The sequence below is a fragment of the Mytilus californianus genome, unplaced genomic scaffold (assembly GCF_021869535.1).
Source record: "Mytilus californianus isolate M0D057914Y unplaced genomic scaffold, xbMytCali1.0.p SCAF_3, whole genome shotgun sequence".
In the NCBI taxonomy this organism is placed as follows: domain Eukaryota; kingdom Metazoa; phylum Mollusca; class Bivalvia; order Mytilida; family Mytilidae; genus Mytilus; species Mytilus californianus.
Window position 1 is genome coordinate 71,303,370 of NW_026262679.1, and position 23,962 is coordinate 71,327,331.

The following is a 23,962-nucleotide window of genomic DNA, read 5'->3' on the forward strand; positions in this document are numbered from 1 at the left end:
CACTTCAGCGTGATCAAAATAAAATTGAGAATGGAAATGGGGAATGTGTCAAAGAAACAACAACCCGACCATAGAGCAGACAACAGCCGAAAACACACTTCAGCGTCAAAACATCGCACATCAGCGTGACCATCGCGGTTCAGAGTCTTACATATATACTAAAATTAAGAAGCCTGTAGGTGAAAGAAAACCGAAATATCTTATGAATATTTAATATCATCCAAAAGAGGCGTGGTTTGTGAACCAGCTATATTTATAAAGTGCAGCACATACTTTTGGGCCTCCAATTTCTTTTTCTTTCTTAAATTACATGCTTATTTAATTTTTCGTTGTCGCGTCCTCGTATGATGCGAATGTACTTGTGTCAGTCGATATATACGCCATTTTGAAATTATTGCTCAACAACTTAATTATGACTTATTGGTAAGGCTACGATTCTGTTAATTTGTTATTTTAACGATTTCATGTGACATTTTCGACTCGCAGTCCCTTTTTCGTGACCCTCGGAACGAAACTATTCCCTGTATATAGCTTCTATTTTGCATTATATTGTGATAATGAAACTGATACCCAAATAAAACCACCCGAAATTGAAAAGAAATAATAAATACTTCTGATAAAATATAAAAACTGTCAGTTTCACTAAAAATCACGAAAAACACAAAATAAAAGCTGACTTTAATTACTGATACTGCGAAGTACCAACACCTTTATGGTAAAATGTAACTTAGTCGTTCAATAATTTGATATTATAGGAAACAGTTGAACCTCATATAGATAGACTCATACGTGGGATGACATCTACAATAAGCGAACAGGAAGACCATATTTTAGTTCCTGATTTGAGAGGTAATTTAGTGTCTTTCATTTTCCAATAAACACGAATATCACGTACGCTTTACGCTTTAAGCAAATGATAAATGATGTGAATGCACTGTGTCTTTAATTTTTATTGTATTTAAGTTCGACATTATACCGTTTTAATGTTTGTGAGGGTACGTCAATTAAGTAAATAGCTCTTTCTTTGGTCGTCAGCATTTTTCATCCATTAAATAAACACCATGAGAATTATTCGGATTTGTCTTTGGAACACATAACAAGAAATTCGATTATCCATGGTTTATATATAATTACCATTCAAAATTCTTAATCATTTGTCTCTATAAATCACTAGTATGGGAAAAAAATAAATCAAATACGAATACTGACAGCTTGATTGTTCCTCCTTTTTGGAAAGAGGGCAAAGTTATTGTAATTGAACGTCCGTCCGTACAATAAGTTGTCTTTTGTACAATCTCTGTCTTATGAAAAGTTGTAATATTTTGGTAATCAAAGAAGTCATCCATATTGATTCGATTGTATTAGCGGTAGTTACAACCTTTAAATATTTGTATACCTTTATGAACCATGTGAACGCAATTTCTCCGAGTATTAAAAATGTTAACCATTTTTTTGCTTAACATTCCTTTTACCTATTTTTGATATAAAAAATAAAAAAAACATCTATTTTTTTTTAAGAACATTTATTTGGAACTTTGGATTTTTCTCGTCGCGATCTAGCAGCTTTAAATATACAGAGAGCTAGAGATCATGGTCTTCCTGGATATAACGACATCAGACAGGCATATGGATTACCTCGTGTGGACTGGAACGGCATCAACAACGAAACTGTTAATGGTGGAAAAATCAATAAAAGCCTAATCGATGTTAGTATTGAGTAAACTACAAAATGTCTTTTAAATAAACTCATCATAGATACCAGGATTGAAATTTTGTACGCCAGACGTGCGTTTCGTCTAAAAAGAATCATCAGTGACGCTCGAATTAAAAAAAGATTAAAAAGGCCAAACAAAGTACGCAGTTGAAGAGCATTGAGGACCCTAAAGGAAGCTTCATTGATTCTTAACCTTTCTCTTCTTGAGCATAGAGTATTAACTTTAATAAGCTATATCTGGAATTTCGAAGTGAATCGTTGTACTCATGTTTATTTTTGTTTTTTTTCCCCTTAAATTTTTACAGTATATCTGAAAAATAGTCCCCTTCGTTTTTAAATTTTTTAGTTACATTTAAGAAATCTTTGATTGCAGACAAAATACCAATTGATTTAGAAGATAAAGTATTGGCACATTGTTATTTATCACTGTCAATCAAATTGAAATATGGATTGATAGTTTTTTAACTTACAGACTTGAGTAGGTTCCAACAGTGAAGCGTGCAGACATGAGTATCAAGTATTTCAGTTATATACACATTTATCGTATTTTTTACTATCATAAGGCAATTGAAAGAGTACGGAGTTTATATGGCAACAGTTCAGCACCTGACGAACTTGATCTATTTGTTGGAGGAATGTTAGAAACAACATTTGATGGACCAGGGCCATTGTTCAGAAACATAATTCTTGATCAGTTCTTACGCATTCGACATGGGGATAGGTTTTGGTATGAAAATACAGATGAAAGGTAATGATTATTTATATAGTAAATTAATGTAATTACATGTGTACATGAAAAACATATTCTACTCACTGGTGACGTTTTATGTTAGTCAGTTGTTTTTTTTGTGTGCTTTGTACCGATCTATTGAGGTAAGCTTTTGAAACTAAATTCTATAGTTTGTTTTTATGTTGTGCTGTTACACGACTGTCCCAACTTAGAGGAGGGTTGAGCACTCATAAACATGTTTAAATCCAACAAAGTGTGTCGGACGCATGACATTTATAAAGTGTTCATTTATTACATTTCTTATCTCTGCTGGGGATTATCAGTCCACGAATGTATCATTAGCTTAGTAGTCAGTACATCAAAATTGACATGATTTATAACATACCTTTCTTAAATTTTCCGTTTATAAACAAAGGTTTCAACTCCATCCGGCAAAGTTGACCTTAGATGAATTTGTCCATTATTTTAGGTCTTTTTTGGTCATATAGCTCTTCAACTGTTATAATACATCCTTAGCTTTCATGTATTCGGCTTTGAGTTCCTGATGAAGGTAAATCAAAAAAAGCGCTCCAGACGCACGAAATTTAAAAAAGTGTTGTTTTCATTTTTTAATACCGCCATATATCCACGTCATTTGAACTCTGGTGGAAGGTTGTCGCATTGGAAATCATACCACGTCTCCTTATTTTATATTCAGAGTATATTTCATTTCAGAATGCATACTTTTTAAAAACTTTAGATTATGCAGAAATTGTAAAAGTCCCCAGATGCTAATCAAAATCCAAAGTTCTAATAGAGAAGAACAGCTATACATGTCAACTTTTTTGGACATATACTATGATTGCCATATTCTTGCTTTCCGCGGGGGAGTTGTTATTCAACTTTTTTCATTATAAATCAATGATTCTGTTTGTCTTTTGCCGAAGTGATCTATTATTTAAACCTTTTTAGACACAATAATGATTCACTTCAAGCACTAATCAAATACGAAAATGATATTTTGAACATCACACATTCAACAGCTACAAAACGTTTGAATTTACTTTAGTTTTGAATATAAGCTTGGAATATTCCGTGCATATAAGTTGAATAGATAGGATAAAAGGCCAGAGCAAGGCTGTTTGAAATATTGCTTTCTAATAACACACCGTTTGTAAAACATGATTTATAACGTTTATTGAATTTATCACAAGTATGATTGTTTTGAGATTGATTTTGAAGTATAAATGAACCCAAATGTTTTTTTTTCCGCTTGGAATGATGTCTTCTGCTGAATGTAAATTTCCATTCGTCTTAAAATATATCAACAATTCCTGAAGATATGAATGAAAAAACTTGCGTCTAACGCAACGAAAACATATTTTAACATCTTATTCCTTTGTATTCACAACAAAAAATAACTTATTTGTTTCGAAAGAAGATTAAGCGACAAGAAAGCAAAGCACTATAGATATTTAGTTAACCATATCTTTTCAAACGTTAAAGGAGCAGTTGATTTCGAATTTATTTAGATTTCGCCAGTTTGATGACGCAACGATTGATAAAATCAACAACGTAACTTTGAGAGACATCATTCTGAAAGTGACGAGAATAAAAAGTGACGAACTTCCAAGTGATGTTTTCCTAAGTTTCGGTAAGAACTTCGTATTTACAAAAGTAATTTTCAAAACAAATCCAAAATCATTTCCGTTGTCATTTACCATAATAAAACATATACAAAGACATTTGTCACACGATCTCAGTATAGTTATATTCAGATATGATATGCATAAATCATAGTGATATGCGGTCATATACGGTCGTTTTGCACGAAGTTTTCCGACTGCATCTGTTGTCGAAGTTCTTTGTGTTGTTTTAATTTTACAGTATCTTTTCAATGTTTTCCTTCTTCATATTTTTAGAAAATCAATTGAACTGTTTTTCATTTATTACCCTATCTCAGCAAAGCCTAAAGAGACTAACTTTTTATTGTAGAATTATTAAACTCTCCAATTTAAATTTTTTGGTGTTAAAGTGGAGTGACACTAGGCAAATCAGTTCAACAGAAATACTTAAATCGAACATACGACTGTATCTGACACATTTCGATTGGACTTTATATGATCCTCCTTTTTTCACACGGTAATTATCAACCATTAGTACGTTGAATATGCCTTCAAATCAAGGTATAATGTTGAGAAATGTCAGTTTCTTATTTCCGACCCATCACTAATAAAATTAATTCATAATTTCAAAATAGACATGAAAAAAAAGAACTGTATTGAATTTAAAAGTTCGCAAAACATAATGAAAATTGAAAGTTCAGACTTATCATATACGGATTTAAAAACTTGTCTTCCAGAATTATTACCGCATGTATAAATGCATATCATCGACAACTGAAAAGAAAGTTAAAACTATCATAGAAATTAGCAATTTCTTTTTGTCAGTCCCGAGAAGAAAAAGATTGCAGTTATATCAACAGTCAGTTTATATATCTTAACTACATGTGTTCATGTCTGAAAAAAAATCTATAAGCCAAAGTTCTTTGCAATTATTAGTATATCTAACGGTGTATATCCATTAATATCTTTTTTAAAAAGCGAATGTGTATACAATGACATGGTTGCATTTTGTTGTTGTTGTTGTTGTTTTTATTTACCTTTGGAGCGAGGAAATCTCAATACTACACTAATAAGTATCTATGTTAATTGACATGAGACGGGGAAATCACTTAATAGTTTTTCCTATCTTAGCGAAGACTAACGAAACTCATTTTTCATTGTAGAATTATCTAACTTTCCTGTTTCATTTTTGCGTGTTAAAGTGGGGTGACACTAGGCAAATTATTTAATTTAAAATGATCAAGCTTCATGTAACTGTAACTGTAACATACACATTTCGAATGATTATTTACTTTTTATATGTATTTTCGATAATCGAACATTATAACGGTGCAATTGCTGTCAATTCAAGGTCAAGGATTAAGAAGAGAGATAGTTATATTTAGGTTTTTTTCCTTATTTATTTACCTATGAACCGAAGAATTCTCAAAACTGCAAAAAGTATCTACGTTTATTGACAGGAGATAATGAAAATGTGATAAAATAAATATGAAAACAAAAAGATGCTTGATACGTTCCCAAAGCTTTACAGTGAAATGTTTTGCACTTTTTATCCGTTATTTGCGTCTCTTGTTTTTTATATGAAAACGGAAGAAGATATATTAAGAACAAGAGCCTTAAAATTCGTGAAAACAGGACGTCTTTCTCTCGAAATTTGATATATGTTGATAATAAAATTGGCTTAAAAGTTCAGTTTAAGCCCTACTGATTTTCTTCCGTATGAACAGTAGGCAAACGTCTTTTAAACGGAACGATTTTCTCTTTAATTAATTTTACTATACTTAAGCTACTGTTATCTTTAACCATTTCCGATTAAAAGATAGAAAAACCATGTATCTTTTCAGAAATATTTACCAGTAAAATATATTCGTTCATGTTTATCCTCGAAATGTTGTACGCTGTTCAATAAAGTTCAGACGTTTTCTTAAACAATTTCAACATACCAAATCCAATTATCTCTGTTTGGTTAGACCCTCTGTAAGAGATCAACGTATATGTAAGATCAATTCTTGCAGATCATAATCCGTAGATATACAACTGACATTCTCATGACGCGGTATTTTTAGCTATAAAACCAGGTTTAATTCACAATTTTCTACATTAGGAAATCTATGGAATTTCATATGAGCACATACTTCATGTCATTTATAAAGTTATGTTTTCATTATTTATTGTAGTTGATGAAGTACTTTTGTATATATTCGTTTATGTAATTAAAGTTGTAAGTATATTGAATAGCCTTTTAGGTCTCTATGTATTTCTATTTTAGATGACCCATGTCCGCAACCAGTACAACTAAAGGCAGACTCAAACCAGATGGTCAATTCGACAATAACCATTGAAAATTGCACCAGACTACAACACTATGATTATTTCTCTGGAAGTGAAGTTTCTTTTCCATTAACATTTGTTTTCCTGGGACTATGTGTCCCTGGTAAGTGAGATACTTCATTGTAATATTATTATTTTCATTTTCAGCACTTTACCAGAAAAAGGCTAGTACACAAGTATATTTCTTATAAGTTATCCTATAATTGATTGCACACACGAACATAACCATTGATAGCTTTACAAATGTTTTCTTTCATCGTCTACAATAAATAGCAATAAATAACTTTTACATTCATTCAACTTCAGACACACGTCAAAGCTGGTAATAGTTAAGGTCTAGTTAAAAAATAAGTTATTTTATAGGACATAGTTAAATTAACTATGCTTTCAAATAAAAACTGCATTTGGGGCGTGATGTTATATGCCGTTCATATAGGCAATCAATTGACTATGCTAGAGACAGTATTAGCCAATCTTTAAGGAGGTGGTCAACCCATAACTGCTAGTCAAACATCCTCAAAACATGTGCCATGCACTAAAAACTATTAACAGCCGTTTAGGGAAGCATTTCTATAACAATTTAAATGTTTTCTATTCTATAATATAATATAATAAAGACAAGATAATGATATTAAACGTCTTGAATACTATTACCAGTTTTAAAAAGGCAAAGAACATCATTTGTAAACGACCAAGTCAAACAGCTTTGGTATACATTTTCATTCGGTCGTTCAAACTAGCATCATTTCACTTATTAATCAAAACTCATAAATTCCATACTAGGAGCTGTTATGATTTGTAAGAATACAATTCTACAAAATCATCCCCGGTTTTATGTGGGGTTCGTTTTGCTTGTTTTAAATTTCTATGCTGTGTTGTGTGTACTGTTGTTTGTATTTTCGTCATTTTTCATTTTTTTGCCATTGCATTGTCAGTTTGTTTTCAACTTATGAGTTTGAATATCCCTTTGGTATCTTTCATCTCTCTTTTACAAATGTTACTTTGGAAATTTGATTCAAAATATTGTGATAATTGATGAAAATATACACGAATCAGATGAAGAGTAGCAAATATTTTATCAAGAATAAAATAAAACCGATGTACAATCCTCAAAACTTTGGATAATAGAATCTTGGCTCTTTTATGAATTTATTGTATCGATCTGATGAGTTAAGCCCTTTTCAACTGATTTGTATATTTTCTTCTTATGTTGTACTGTTACACCACGGTCCCAGGTTAGGGGAGGGTTAGCGCCTTCAAACTAGTCTAACCCCTCCTCATTCTGTATGTGCCTGTCCCAAGTCAGGAGCCTGCAATTCAGTGATTGTCGTTTGTTGCTGTATATTATATTTGTTTTTCGTTCATTATTTTGTACATAATTCAGGCCGTTAGTTTTCTCGTTTGAATTGTTTTACATTTGTCATTTCGGGGCCTTTTATGGCTGACTACGCGGTATGGGTTTTGCTCATTATTGAAGGCCGTACGGTGACCTATAGGTGTTAACATCTATGTTATTCTATGTCTCTGGTGGAGAGTTGTGTCATTGGCAATTATACCACATCTTCTTATTTTTATATTATTCTCAATGATATGAATTCTTCTATATGACTACTGAACTTGCTTATAATACTGAAAGACGTATATAGATGCGCATCACACGTGTATAGTGCAAATATTCATATTGTCTGGAATGAGCAAAGTATGAAAACAGTGATATGATGTTACATATTCTCGGTATTAGATGCTGAATACAACAGACGGAAACAGGCCCACTCTATGTTTATACAGCAAATGTAATTGAAATAAATATATTTTGTTTAATAGTGCTTACAATGAAAATTATCAATGCTTATTACATATTTATAATTATGAAGAAAATTAATGTTTGTACAGTTCAACGAAACTGTTTCCCTTTCAGCTACAATCGGGATAATGTTATTCCTAAACAAAAGAAAACAGAAAGAAATTGCTGAAGCTCGAAAAAGACTTGCACCAAAACGACAAAAAACTGCTGATCCAAATACTTTTACTGGTAACATAATTTATATATTATAGTGTGAACATTATTGTTTAAAAAATTTTGAGTTATAATCGACATAGAAAATGACAAGTCCATTACGATTTAATCTTTGGGAATGAATATGCATTACATTTAATTAATGCACTCAAATAAATTCAGTTATTTTTGTTCTCCGATTTAATTCTTATTGATGTTTACCTCATAACCCCTTTTATTCATTCTGATCAGTTATAATCTTTTAATGTCATTGCCTCTTTGATGTATTTAAAAAAATATTAAATATTTCGTATAATAGCCTATATTTATGTATTTCAAAATAATAGTATTATATATTACAGGTTATAGTGCCAATGACACGTATTTCTTGAATAGCTTTCATGAGAAAGGCTTGTTTGAAAGTAATACACAATAAGCATTTAAAAGGATCAAAAACCGTACAGAACACTTAGAAATGTATTGGTAGTGTATAAACGTTCATGTCTTTAAGTATTTCGAACATGCTATGCTTACACTTTCTAACTTATAACTTAATTAATGTTCTATATTTAGTTGTTGAATGGGTTGGACCTAAAAACGGAGAGAGAACAGATAAAATAGTATTTGACAAAGAGAGAAAGAAGATTCATGTAAATGATTTACGTAGAAAACCACTTAGGATGTTGGATTTTAGACGTATAGAGGGGACTGCTCAGAAGGTTCATTTCCGAATATCAACTGACCATGAAAACAACATGCTTTCTGTGAGGTTACCTGGAGAAATAGATTTGGTAATTTTATCCACGAGCAATAAATTCATGGCACCATCTTTTCAACTTTGCTGATAAATATCTAAAATAATCTTTACTTTTTACAAAGTATTAACCAAGAATTCTCTAAACATACTGGCAAAATTTACCTAGAGGAACTTACTTTAAAAAATCACATATAGACAGCAATAACTGTCCTTTTCTGAATTTAAATATATCAGTTACACACGGGAAAATCTATACAAAAGTAACGACAAAATGGACGATTGTTAGTTCCCTATTGTTAATTTTCGTTACTTTGCACGGCGTCGTTCCTTTAGTACCATCTAATGGTGTATATATATCCCAACTCGTTCGCTATGTCGGTGGCTGTAGTAACGTTTTAGATTTCAATGAACGTAATCTATGTATCACTGGTAAGTTATCAAATCGTTGATTTCGTTACCACTAATGACTTGACTTAATTTATTCGTAGAAAAAAAGATTTGGTTCGGAAGTGTGGCTGTACCTGTAGAAAATTTATTAAAAACGGGATACCACAACCGATTTTTTACGGTTATGTTGTTAAAAGAGCCGGTACAAAATTTAGATCCGATGAGTGTAAACTTATTTATCGTTTCAATAAACGTATTCTGAAAGGTTATGAATTTAACACTGTAATATGATTTTTAAATATTGTTTTATCGTTAAAACAATGATTTTGTTATTAATGAATAAAAAATTATAACATAACTAAATATTATTGCTAAACAGTTGTGAACATTTACGGTCCTACATTCTATCGATACTTATATTTTGGCATTGATCATGTTTTTCTCCGACTAATTAATTGGGTATGTATTTATTGCTATTTTATCTTAGATACATTATTTTTCATTAGTTGTTATTGGCTTTAAACTAACTTTCAGTCACTGTGAGTGCTCTCAGATCTATACTTATTGTCTAAGTGCTTTTGTTAGTTTTTTTGTGTGTTTTGTTTCAATCTGATGAGTCAAGTTTTTCAAATAATTTTAATAATTTGTTCACGTGTTGTTCTGTTACACTATGGTCCCAGGTTATGTAAAAGGTTCGGCGCCCGCAAACATTTTTAACCCGCCACATTTTGTATGTGAATTTCATAAGTCAGGAGCCTGTAATTCATTGGCTGTCGTTTGTTGTTGTATATCATATTTATTTTTCGTTTATTGCTTTGTACAAAGATCAGGCAGTAAGTTTTCTAGTTTGAATTGTTTAATGTGTCATTCCGGGGCCTTTTATTTCTTGCTTAGCGGTATTGGTTTTTCTCACCGTTGAAGACCGTAGGATGACCATTACCAACTTCTACGTCATTTGGTCTCTGGTGGAAAATTGTTTCTACATCTTTTTTATTTTAAAATTATTTAAATTTTCATAAGTCTTGTCCTTTGTGTATCTCGAACAGTAAACATAGTGTCTTACCTTTTTACTAGCCCAGTAGTCAGCACATTTGTGTTGACATGAATATCAATGAAATGTTCATTTTCTGTAAATATAATGTTCATAAAATGTTATATTACCCGAAACACTTAGGTTTTTTCTACCCTCAGCAGATAAATCCTGAGCCGTATGAGGAGAAGTTTTTCAGAATTTTTGCTTTTCAATGTTCTTCATCTTCAATATGATTTGACTTTCCAACTGTTTTGACTTAAGCGTTACTAATAGTCGTATTTAGACGAAACACGCGTCTTTCTTACCAAATCATAAGGCTGGTATCTTTGATGAGTTTTTAATATTCTCTTTTATGAAAAACTGGTATTAAGTTATCTCGTTAATTACGATCACATTTTAATGGCACAGATTCTCAAATTTAATGACATGGAAGAAAGAGAGGGATTTACAATGGCATTGGAAGGGTTTTTAAGAGACCTACAAATCAATCGTGAAAAACATCAGTTTACAGAAAAGACCATAATGGATGAAGCTAATACAAAAGAGAAAAGACAAGAATTGTTAGACACATTCTTCCGTGTTGTCTGCTTGCAGGTATGTCACGTCATAAACTAGATATTTCAATGTCTTCTGCTATGACATTAGCCTGTTAATCAAAAGTTAAAAAAAAGATTCTAGAAGTAATGCTTTTCATCTGATGCTGTAACAGTTTATTACAATTTCTAGTGGATTTGATTTTAAAAATCATTTGATGTATATAAAATGATAGCTCTTTTTCTATAAAGCTTCACATCTTTTTAACAGTGTCAGAAGTTATTTGAGTTATCACAACTGTATATCTCCAAAGTAAACTTTATATTCAGAGAACATTGATTTAGTCGAAAAATTGTTTTAACCTTTTAACATCTGTACAAGCATTCTCACTAACTTTTCATTTTAATATGAATGAAATCTAAGGTTTATGTCAATTTGACACCAATCCGACTGCAAAATTTGTTATTATGCAAAAGACAGCCGATTCTATATCATCATCTGATATATTAAAATGACCTTAAATGAGACGCCAAAATGTAAGACACTAATAACAACAAATTCCAATTGACAACATGTGATGAGGTTAAATTAGTTTTGTTAGAACTGCAATTTACCCTTTTAATCAAAAACCTGATAGACAAATAAAACACCTTAAACAAGCTATTGAATTCCATTTCTTGAACAGCAGACCATCTGTAACAAAACGAAAGCCAGATCTGTAATTCCCCATTATACTCGGATATAATCAGCACAATCTCTACAGGAATAACAAACAAAATCGGAACAACTTTCGGATTTTGTAAACAGAAGCTTACCGATTTTCATATCTAAAAAAATGATTATGCATTGGAAATCAAGGTAACAAACAAAATTTAAAGGAATAGCATGAACTCCAAAAGGCACGAGACCAGGTGTATCAATATGATAAGGATCTCATGCTTTGCATGAATCACCAGCCATGCGAATCAACACTCATTCATATTTTTTTCGAAATACTATCGATATAAAAAAATACAAAATGATATCACTTATTTTTTTAACTTTTAATTTACAAACAGATCCCCCAAAATAAAGATTTGATAAAAAATACTTAAAATATAAGCAATTCAAGAAAACTATTTATTATGATGTTATGTTTTTCGAAGAAAAAAATCCAAATATTTAACTGGTGAAGTACGATTGCCAGTCGGCAGTCAATATATAACTGTTCAACCAGTGATTTTCAAATTTCAATATGCTGTTTCTGATGAAAAAAAATGTTGGAGGTTCGATATTGAGGATTTTCCCTTCTACCGTATATGAGTTATGGACCTTGATTAATTGGAAATTTTACTTTCTGTCGTTTCCTTGCAAAACAAAAGGACGAAATATATCAAAGGAATATTCAAACTCATGAGTCGAAAACAAAATGACAGTTCCATGGCAAAAAAACCCCGAAAAACGACGAAAAGACAAACAACATCACACATACACAAAACACAACATAGAAAAATAAAGACTAGGCGACACTAAAAATCGGGGATGATCTCAGGTGGCCCAATTTATGAACTCTTCAGCCAATGCTTTTTCAAATATTAAAATGTTGTTACTTATAACAAAATGGGATCTATTTTGATATTGACGAAATTTACATGCAGACTCATTGTCTATGACAATGCGTTCAGGCCCAGTTCCTTTTTAGGGTTTCCATTATGCATTTTCGTAAATGTTTTGTTTTTAAGATTGAATTCTCTAGGGTTTCATCAGCGATATCTAACCCTATTCATTCATATGCTGCTTTTTCATTTTTCATTTTTGTGTTTCTTATGAACAGCTTCTTACAACAGTACAGATTCAAAAGCTTTTTCCTTATTTTCCAAAATAACTTTGTAGAAATTAAGGATCATCTTTAGAAGCGACTATTTCAGCTTTTCGTCAGTGAAATTTCAATTTGCTGTGAATCTACATTCTAGCGAGTTTATATCTTTAAGCTTATGCGATATTTCCGAGCTTGCGTTTCCGGTCATTATTCTTTGATAGAGTGTTGTTATTTAGTAGGAAGCCATTGAATCGATTTCTTAAGATAAACTTGAAGTCATCCCTTCGAAAGTTTTACCTACATCATCATGAATTGGTTAACTGTTATTGGATGTCTGTATTATATTATCGTTATTACATGTTGTAACGACTATTATATTATTTATTTGTGCGTTTCTCTGTGCTGAGTGTTCTTGCGTTTGTTTGTGCTGTATTTCTGTCACGTAGTGTTGTCATTTTAGCGATATTTTTTAACATTGCCATATAAACGGGAGGTTTGGCTAGCATAAAACCAGGTTCAACCCACCATCTTTTCTTAAAATGTCCTGTACCAAGTCAGGAATATGGCAGTTGTTATCTAATAGTTCGTTTCTACATGTATGAATGTTGGCGTTTGTTTTTGTTGCACTTCAGTGTTTCTCCTGTTCCGTTGTTTTCCTCTTACAGTTGAGGTGTTTCCCTCGGTTTTAGTTTGTAACCCGGATTTGTTTTCTCTCTATCGATTTATGACTTTTGAACAGCGGTATACTACTGTTGCCTTTATTTATTGGGTTACTGTCTCAATGACGTACACACACACACCTCCTATTACATAATTTCCCCTATCGTCAAGTCCTGACTGGTGATTTCATAGAACTGCCATATTATCCTCATGACCTTACCTTTTTAATTTTTTGTTAATCAGGAGAGATGTCCCTTGACAGTACAGTAAGTATATTTCATTAAAACGTCTAGAAAATCCACAAATATGTAAATATATTTATCTTTTTTTTTTAAATCGTTTGTTTCGAATAAAATGACATGAATTATCCCTAAGTCTTTTTTTAAATCCACTCAATTCATTATTTTGCATGATTTTTATGTTGCTCTAATTTCATTGAGATGTAGATTTAAACAAATAAATTAACAGTATAAACATTTTACAGGGATTTAAACATGTAAGATCTAATGTAGACATGGGTCATAACATACAACTGGAAGAACTAAACAAGATTAGAAACATTCAACTGACACGTACTGAATTTTCTGAAGCACTTGGTCTGAAACCCACATCAGTGTTTGTACGAAACATGTTTCTTATGGTTGATAAAGACAAAAATGGATTTGTTGGATTTGAAGAATTTCTAGATCTCTTTCAGATTTTAGCAGCTGGTATAGTGAAATTATTATTTTGAAAGCCGTCAATCTGGTTATAATGTTTTTATCTTGTGTGCTGAAATATGACCATATCATAATAATATTTTTTAAATTGTACTTCCTTTATTACAGTGTATATACCATTCCTATATTCAACTCGAACATTTGAATAAATAAAACATTTCAAGTATTGCATACCTTTAAAAATAATTGCCCTCAATTTTTTTTATATTTCAGATAATTTAAATATACTGTAAAATGAGAGAAAGTCAATCATTGATATTTTTTCATCGACTATAATTCTGCAGAAAAAAGGCAACAAATATTACATCATGGCGACAGTAGTTAGCCGATGATTAACGAATCAACAAAAACATGTGTCTACCCCTATCTTTAGTAGTGCATACTTTTCTTTTCTATAGGTGATGCCGAAGAAAAAGCACAGATGATTTTCAATATGTATGACATTAAAAAGCAAGGGCATCTCACAAGACAAGATTTCAGCAAAATGTTAAAGTAAATAAAAAAATATCTATTTTATGCATATACGAAAGGAGAGGTCATAAAAAATTCTTGTCTGTATTGCCATTTTTCAGCTATATCGTCCGTTCATCCGTTGCATATCAAGTTTAAGTTTAGGTTTAAAGGGTTTACCATGAAGTTGTGCTTGCATCAACTTGAATCTTAATACATATTTGTATTATAAGGCGATTTAAAAAAAAATGCCAGATAAGATAATAGTGCGAGGGGGAATGTATGATATAAAACTTTTGATCTATTCAGATCAAATGTTCACAAGTTTGGTCCATCTGGCTCGCAGTTTAAACATTTTCTGGCAGTCAGATTCAAATTACAAGTTAACTTTGACTATACCCCCAATAAAGAATTTATAACAATTTATAAATATTACAAAAATACCGAACTCTATAAAAACTGACAAAATCAAACGCTATCAGTCAACAAAACAGTTAAAAAAAAACCTGCCATATCCTATAAGCGCTTTTCAAAATTTTCCTTGCCCAAAGCCAACCATTTTAAAGGCAAGGATGTAAAAATATAAGTATCAAACAAGAATTGACTTGTAAAGTGTAAAATGATTTAGTATAATACTGATTATGTTTAAGGTAAAAACAAAACTCATTTTGAATACATTCTATCAAAAGAATACAAATGATTTTGTACATTTTGAGAGTATTAGATTCAATTTAAGCCGCCTCATAATTTGTAGGTCGCTTCTTGACCTGTCAGACACATCCATTGACCAGAAAGACCTCAATAATTTGATAGATACTATGTATTCATCAGCCGGTTTGTCACCAGCAGAAAAGATTGGATTCGAGAGTTTTAAGAAGATTTTTGCCTCTGAAGAATATGGAAGCACTCTTCAAAATGCTACACTGAATATCACATGTAACTATCCCTAACATTGATATCTCAATTAATCCACTCTGAGTCTTGTAATATCAAATGTTTGTAGTAGTAATTTTGATACACGAGAATTAATCACTCCACCATTTAAGGATGTTCGCCTATATTGTTTTTGACTTTTTGTCAGATATTTGGAATCCTCTGGTTTTATCCATGTAGTATCATTACAAATTTTGCCTGCTGACCTATTCTTTTCTTTTAAAAATATATAAGATATAGTCTAGAAAGCGATTTATAAAAAATCTTGAGCGAATCATTTCGCGCTTAATGTTTAATGGTTTTTTTTTCAAAAACAAGGACACGAACATTTTACTTGTTTCGGCTATTGTTTAGTTTGGTCATTTATATACTATCAATTTAAAACAGTCTTTAAAAACCTTGTTATTTTGAAACAGCAAATATCCTCAAGAAACATATTACAGTTGTCTCAGTGAAAAACGGCAAAATGTTAATACAATATACAGTATTATCTTTCAAACAGGCCCACATTTGAGGTCAATGCAACTTATTTATTTCTGAAATCATGAATTTTACTCTAAATCATAATCTGAAGTAAGTCACTCCCTTTGCTTCTGAGAAGTATTAGTGTCATATAAAGAATAGTCAAACATCGGAAATGTTTAATACATGTGTATTCGCACCTGAAACTTATATTCTATAAATCTCTTATTTGCTTAAATATTTAGTTTTCATCATAAACTTTATCAAACCTAGTTATTTTAGTGTTAGATTTAGGGTTTGAGAATCTTTGTCGAAAGACTAAGATATATGATTCCTATGTTGACAGCTGACGCAGTTGGAGATTTGAAACAAAATAAATCAGCAAGATTTGAACAGAGAAGAAAGACATTCATAAAGAGCTACCGGTATGTTACACACGTATTAGTTTTAGTTTAAATAATAAAATTGAGAATGGAAATGGGGAATGTGTCAAAGAGACAACAACCCGACCATAGAACAGACAACAGCAGAAGGTCAGCAACAGGTCTTCAATGCAGCGAGAAATTCCCGCACCCGGAGGCGTCCTTCAGCTGGCCCCTAAACAAAAATATATACTAGTTCAGTGATAATGAACGCCATACTAAACTCCAAATTGTGCACAAGAAACTAAAATTAAAAATAATACAAGACTAACAAAGGCTAGAGCCTCCTGACTTGGGACAGGCGCAAAAATGCGGCGGGGTTAAACATGTTTATGAGATCTCAACCCTCCCCCTATACCTCTAGCCAATGTAGAAAAGTAAACGCATAACAATACGCACATTAAAATTCAGTTCAAGAGAAGTCCGAGTCTGATGTCAGAAGATGTAACCAAAGAAAATAAACAAAATGACAATAATACATAAATAACAACAGACTACTAGCAGTTAACTGACATGCCAGCTCCAGACTTCAATTAAACTGATTGAAAGATTATGTCTTCATCATATGAATATCAGGCACAATCCTTCCCGTTAGGGGTTTAGTATCATACCATCATAACATATATGAGAAGAACATAACCCGTGTCATGCCAACAACTGGTTTTTAAATAAATGTGTTTAGTGCCGATGCAAAGACACTATAAGTGAATCAATATTAACGCCAAAATATGCAATCTTTAATGACCTGACAACAGTATCGTAACTATATCCCTTCTTAATAAGTCTATTTAAAGGTTTTGTTAGCTTCAGAGGTGAATACTGACATTTTCGTGCTTTATAAAGAATATTTCCATAAAAAATTGGATGTGAAATACCTGAACGTACAAGAAGTCTGCATGTTGAGCTATATTTACGAATGATGTCCTTATACCGATGATAAAATTTAGTAAATGTTTTGACTAGTTTGTGATATCGAAAACCCTGGTGTAATAATTTTTCAGTAATACATAAATTTCTCTCGTTAAAATCTAAAACATTGTTACATACACGAGCGAATCGTACAAGTTGAGATATATAAACACCGTAAGATGGTGACAAGGGAACGTCACCATCTAAAAATGGATAATTAACGATAGGAAATGAAAAATCATCTCTTTTATCATATATTTTAGTATTAAGCTTTCCGTTAATGATATAGATATCAAGATCGAGGAAAGGGCAGTGGTCATTGTTAGTATTAGCTTTATTTAAAGTAAGTTCAACAGGATAAATTTCTTTAGTATACATACTGAAGTCGTCATTATTGAGAGCCAAAATATCATCCAAATATCTAAAAGTATTATTAAATTTGTGTATCAGATGTTGTTTCGATGGGTCTTTGCTGATTTTTGTCATAAATTGTAACTCATAGCAATACAAAAAAAGGGTCCGCAATAAGTGGTGCACAGTTAGTCCCCATTGGAATTCCGATAACCTGACGATATACGGAATCTCCAAAGCGAACAAAAATGTTATCTAGTAAAAATTCAAGGGCATATATAGTATCAAAGCATGTCCAATTGACATAGTTTTTTTGTTTATTGCTACTAAAAAATGACCTCATATATATTCACATTCTGACTTTTTAAATGCCCATTTAATTAGGTGTGTGAATTTTTTCTGAATGAGAATGTGAGGCAATGTGGTATATAGGGTAGAAAAATCAAAACTTTGAACAGATTCAAAATCACCAATATATGCATGCAATTTATCAAGTACTTCCAACGAGTTCTTGACACTCCAAAAGTAATTAATTCCACTATTTTCGAAGGCCTTATTTAAACAATTTATTATCAGGTTTTTGATTGTACCAAGTGTACTGGTAAGAAGAATAGACAATTTAGTAGTGGAAATATGTTTTATTTTCTATAAATGTTTATTTCATCTTCTAAAACAAGGGAACAGATGAGCTTTTGTTATCACTTGGCGTCCGCTATCGACAGTTGTACCGTCGTAAACTTTCTAAAATATTTTGGATCATCAGGCCAATTCAAACTAAGTTAACCCGAATAATCTGTAGACTGTCGCTTATAAATTTTCGTGTTGTCATTCATAACTAACGACCTAATTTTGAAGAAAACAATTTAAGAAAAACTAAAATGACAGTCATGAACCAACGACAACCACTGCACTACAGGCTTCCGACTTGTGAGTGTTCAACCCTCCCCTAACCTGGAACAGTGGTGTAAAAACATAAGAACAAACTATAAAAATTAGCTGAAAAAGGCTTAACTCATCAGATCGTTACAAAGCAGAAAAACATCGTCTTATACTGATGAAACTATGATTTATTAGTCTTTATATAACTTGAATGGATTCGAAAAGCTGTACATTTGAAAATGAGTAATTTGGTTCTGAAAACAAATTCGATTCCGAAAGAGGTAAACATAGATATCAAAATGACCTTTTGCCAGGTGAGGAAGAGCCTCTAGCATACATCAGTGTGTTTTTGCATGGAACATAATGGAATGTATATGAGAATTACTAAAAAACGTGTTCTTTGATTTCTTTTTTCTTATATATTTTATAGCCTGAAGCTATTCGATACATTCAGATTATTCCAAATTATTTCCTGGTGTAATAAACGATGAATTATAATGCATACTTATCTGAATATAAACAAACAAAAAAAAACAGGCAAAAACTGTTCTTTTTATTTAATTTTTTTTCAATAATTGTTAATGTTTGTATGTTATTGGAATATGTTCTTTTTAGACAAAGAGCTATTGTAATATATTAATATGTATATGTATATATGTATTGATAAATAGTGGATTCGAAACCGATAATCAACACGCGACGTTAGTTCATATGATCATTTCGCAAGTTCGAACCCAGAAACTGTTGTATGTTTTGTATAGGTAAACAGTTTGTAAGTTTCAAGTTGAAAGTTAGAATATAAGCTTCGGTTACAATGGATTCTTGAAAATAATCTATTGATAAGGTTGTTCGCTACTCTGTTTTAAAATAAAAGCTTTTTTCTTTGTTGAAACAGTTATTTGTTTTTATAGTGATTAAGATTATATTACAATGTACCCCAATTTTTGAAGTTTTTACCTATTATGTCTGTTTGTTTTGCTCGCACATTGTTGTCAATATAATGGAATTCTATGCGACTGTCATACAAGTGAGAGATTTAGCTAGCTATAAAACCAGGTTTAATACACCATTTTCTACATAAAGAAATGCCTGTACCAAGACAGGATATGACAGTTGTTTTCCATTCGTTAGATGTGTTTGAGCTTTTGATTTTGCCATTTTTTAAAGGACTTTCCGTTATGAATTTCCCTTGGAGTTCGGTATTTTACTTTTTAAAAGACTGTTATAAATTAATAGTATATAAATAAAGAAACTAAAAAAGCAGAAAAAAAGAATAAAGGGTCTGCATGCTTGTTTTCGAGATCTAAGCCATTGAAAATTTGGCGGAAAATAATTCTCTCTAGATTTTTCATACATTTAACATTGGCGCCTTTTTTCTTTCAAAAACGAAGAAAAAATAACAAGGATTTTATAAAATTTTCAAATATTGCTTTTTTTATGACATAACATGGATGAAACTAGAGGATTCCGAATATCGGACAAAAAGTCAACAACAGGAGGATCGAATATCCTTAAACAAAAGACTGACGTCAGATAAAGGGGTTAATTAATCAAGAATCATCCTATACTAATGTTTTACGCTGATCAACAAAGCTAATTTCATCACTGAAACTTTACATTTAGGCTAAAGTGAGGAGTTTACTTTTGCTTCTTTTTAAGTTTCTAAGAAACCGTTGGTAATGTAACGACTGTTCTAATGTTCGTTGCAACGTTGTTCAGCACCATCTTGTATACTGTTTCCAAATATGTCCAGTATATAACATGGTTCATTAAATATAGATTAGATTCATATGGAAATATAAAAAAGTAACTACTATAATATATACTTCTATTTACTTTTATCATTTTTTTATGAACATCCGCAAATTAACAAATTGGCTAATGTCTTTGTTTAGAAATAACACGGATTCCAAAGAGAATAGGTAATACGTTTTTATTACAACTGCATTTAGGGCTAATCTAGGAGCAAATGACTTGATAACAATGAAAATAAATGTATGGGATATTGATTGTCATTCCCAAGTTAACATTTATTTTAGAAATCAAAATTTAATAGCATTTAATGGTTTTTAGGTCGTACGAATTTAAACCTGTCTTACAGAAATTCTGTGGAAATTTTCACCTTAAGAAAGCGTTATATTTCATACTTGATATCAACTCTCTTTCATGTTATATTGCTATATATTATATAAAAATAGAATGTGAATGTTTTTATGAAGTTTGCTTATTGAATGCGGAAAAAAAAAATATTGATATGCATTATGTTTTGAGCATAACAGTATAAATGCATGCAGTAAAATTTTTGTGTTAAGTCGCCACGCCTCTTCCTGATAGTGATGCATTGAGATAATAATGTATGACGTGCGCTTATGTTGCATGCTATTTGCTTTTCATTTTTCTCAAGTCCTTTTGTTTGTATTAGTTTTTATTGTGGTTTGCATGAATTGATGTGTATCGTTAGATAAATAATAACATTTATGCTTTCATCCGTAATAGAAAAAAAACAAGTTTGTTTAAAATGCGCTTATGTTGCAGGACACATGCTTTTCATTTTCTCCAGTCCTTCTGTGTGTTAGTTTTTATAGTGGTTTGCATGAATTGATGTATATAATTAGCTAAAAATAAAGCATCTCTGTCGTTTGACATCCGTCATAGAAAACAGTAACTTATTGAAAGCTTCAATAGGAAATAAACTAACAAAACAATACTTTTGACGATGATGTTGTTTAAAGAGCTCGAAAATTCCTAAACGATGCATGTAAACTCATTGATCCTTGGAATACACTTATTTTACATGTTATCAATGATACGTTTACAGTAGTTAAACCTTTGGTATTGTTTCTATCGGTAATGACATGGATTTTACTTTTATAGTTGAATTTATAACATAATTTGCCATCACCAAATATGTACTTAGATTAGCAACGAGACAGTAATCTGAGGTAATCCACTTATTCTTATCAATAAAGATATTATTTCCATGAGTTAAGTGGGTGATTATTATTCATATTTGGATTTTCGAACTTTTAATTTTGTTTTCCTCTTATTGCTTTGCAGTTCTGCAGTCGACTTATTTGTTCCTTCTTACACCGATTTAGATGTATTTGATTTAACTAAGTAACAGTATCATACCGATTTCGCCAGGTTTACATATCTAGATATTTAAATTATTGAATTGAAAAGAGAGAGAAATTCATATTTTTTTTTAAAAAGCTATTTCAATTAAGCTAAGAATAGAAAAATAAACTTAATTAATAGTTTGCTTTAATTTCATTTCAGAACTTTAGACCGTAAAGCAGACAACAGAAAATCTAAAGTGCGTGTGACTACAAAACAGAAAGAATATCCACAAACAAAACTGAGACAGAAATGGTTTGAGTTTATCAGTTATGTGGAAAACTACAGATTACAAATTTTCTGGGTTACCTTATACTCTTTAGTAACAGTTGGAATATTCGTAGAGAGAGCATATTGTAAGTTTTTAAATCAGTTTTTTTTTTCTTATACATCTTATTTGTAAAAGGTTAAATCATATATGTTTCAACAAACAAAAATGAGCCAACACTTCGAAATAATGAGTTTCAGAATAAACGCTTTATATCAGTTTCAGCACCATTGCAATTTATATTTACGACATGTAGTTATTTTCCACCTTTTACAAAAAGTACCTGTTGGTTGGCATTGATAATGATAACATTTCAATTGCTATTATGTGGTAAAAATAATTTCTATTTCCAATAGATTATTCCGTGGATAGAGAGCATGGTGGACTCCGACGAATTGCTGGATATGGTGTAACAATAACACGTGGTGCTGCCAGTGTTATGATGTGGGCATATTCTTGTTTGCTAGTGACAATGAGCAGAAACACTATCACATTTCTGAGGGAGACGTTTCTGCATAAATTTATTCCTTTTGACTCTGCAATTGCTATGCATAAGTTTATTGCAGCATTAGCTCTTGTTTTCACAGGTACATGTATATAGTTTTTATAAGGTTTGATTTGAGATAAATATCTTATCCCTTAACGAATAACAAAGCTCTTAAGAAATGGTTTTCGAATGTTGTTTATTTTCGCCTCTTGCGATTTCGTTAAATGCAAGAAAAATATCGTTGTGACAAAATGATTTGTAGAAAGCAACAATACTAATACGAAGGAAAAAGGTTTCGTTAATATGTGAATTTAACCCATACGCGAAAAGTTTATGAATTGATATCGCGAAAAAAATAAGCCATCAAAATATCTGTCTGTTAACTGTTGTTAGTCCCTCAAGGAACAATTCACCCAACAGCCATTCCTGCAGTACGGTAAAGGTACAAATTGTTCTTCGCTATTGTAAAACTTTGGATGATTAACTGTGTAATTGTAGCGATAACATTAACGTTACCTATTCTATTACACCAGATGCGCATTACGATCCATACTTTTCAACTCCCGTAGTCAAAGTTTTAATTATACAATTATACACTTCTGAGCTTTTTTTTAAGAATAGGGATGTATGGTAGGACAACTTATGATTTAACCATCCACAAGAGACCAAAAGAAGGGAAAATTTCTAAAGCCTTTTTTCGTATATTTGTCTTCCTAAACACTTATTTTTGACGAAAGATATTCAACAGACGCCTGTAGTGTGCATTGTAATTCGGAAAATCTGAATTCACTCTTGTGACTATGAATGTTTTTGCACTTTATCATTTTATATCTGTGTATGACTTTATGAGTGAATGCGTCTTGGTCGAATTCAATAAAAATATCCGTCACCCTGAATCAATATCTCTCACATGTGAACAGACTGTATTGAGATTTATGCTGACCTTGTCCTTTGGGGGAACAATGTTTATTGTATAGATAATTGGCTAATGTAAAAAAAAAATCCCAAAATCTTTCCAAAGATTGGAATTTTTAACATCTGGTATCTTCGTGTCTTAACCCAAATTCATATTGATGGATAATTTTTCAGAGTAAAATTGATTGATTCCTGCTAAAATACAGTGACATAGAAGATAAAAAGTATACTTTAGCATGAACAATTAACTTTTCCAAATAATTTGTTTAATTTTTACCAAAGGTCACCTATTGGGAGGTCGATAGTTGATTCTGTACCTTGTTATATGATATTTATTGTATAATAATATTCTGCAGGTATGGCGCCTCTTGTACATTTTTATCATTTCAAAGATTGGCCTTTGTTCCTAATTTGTTTACATATATCATTATGTTACAAAAATATTTGGTGGACTGTAAGCTCTGAAGACTATCATCATCCAATGTTGATTATGATTAGTATGGAAA

The 23,962-nt window shown here is 31.4% G+C and overlaps 1 protein-coding gene across 1 annotated transcript in view; it reads left to right on the forward strand.

The window, feature by feature from the left end:
* The window catches only part of LOC127734992 (dual oxidase 2-like), a 53,375-nt gene that overhangs the window by 16,338 nt on the left and 13,075 nt on the right, over window positions 1-23,962 (forward strand). The window contains exons 10-23 of the mRNA XM_052245050.1: window positions 756-849; window positions 1,519-1,706; window positions 2,278-2,462; window positions 3,956-4,077; window positions 6,318-6,482; window positions 8,298-8,411; window positions 8,949-9,166; window positions 10,961-11,146; window positions 14,029-14,254; window positions 14,662-14,755; window positions 15,468-15,649; window positions 16,455-16,533; window positions 21,949-22,142; window positions 22,411-22,641. Coding sequence (XP_052101010.1) covers window positions 756-849; window positions 1,519-1,706; window positions 2,278-2,462; window positions 3,956-4,077; window positions 6,318-6,482; window positions 8,298-8,411; window positions 8,949-9,166; window positions 10,961-11,146; window positions 14,029-14,254; window positions 14,662-14,755; window positions 15,468-15,649; window positions 16,455-16,533; window positions 21,949-22,142; window positions 22,411-22,641 — 2,278 coding nt within the window. The remainder of the gene's footprint in view (window positions 1-755; window positions 850-1,518; window positions 1,707-2,277; window positions 2,463-3,955; window positions 4,078-6,317; window positions 6,483-8,297; window positions 8,412-8,948; window positions 9,167-10,960; window positions 11,147-14,028; window positions 14,255-14,661; window positions 14,756-15,467; window positions 15,650-16,454; window positions 16,534-21,948; window positions 22,143-22,410; window positions 22,642-23,962) is intronic.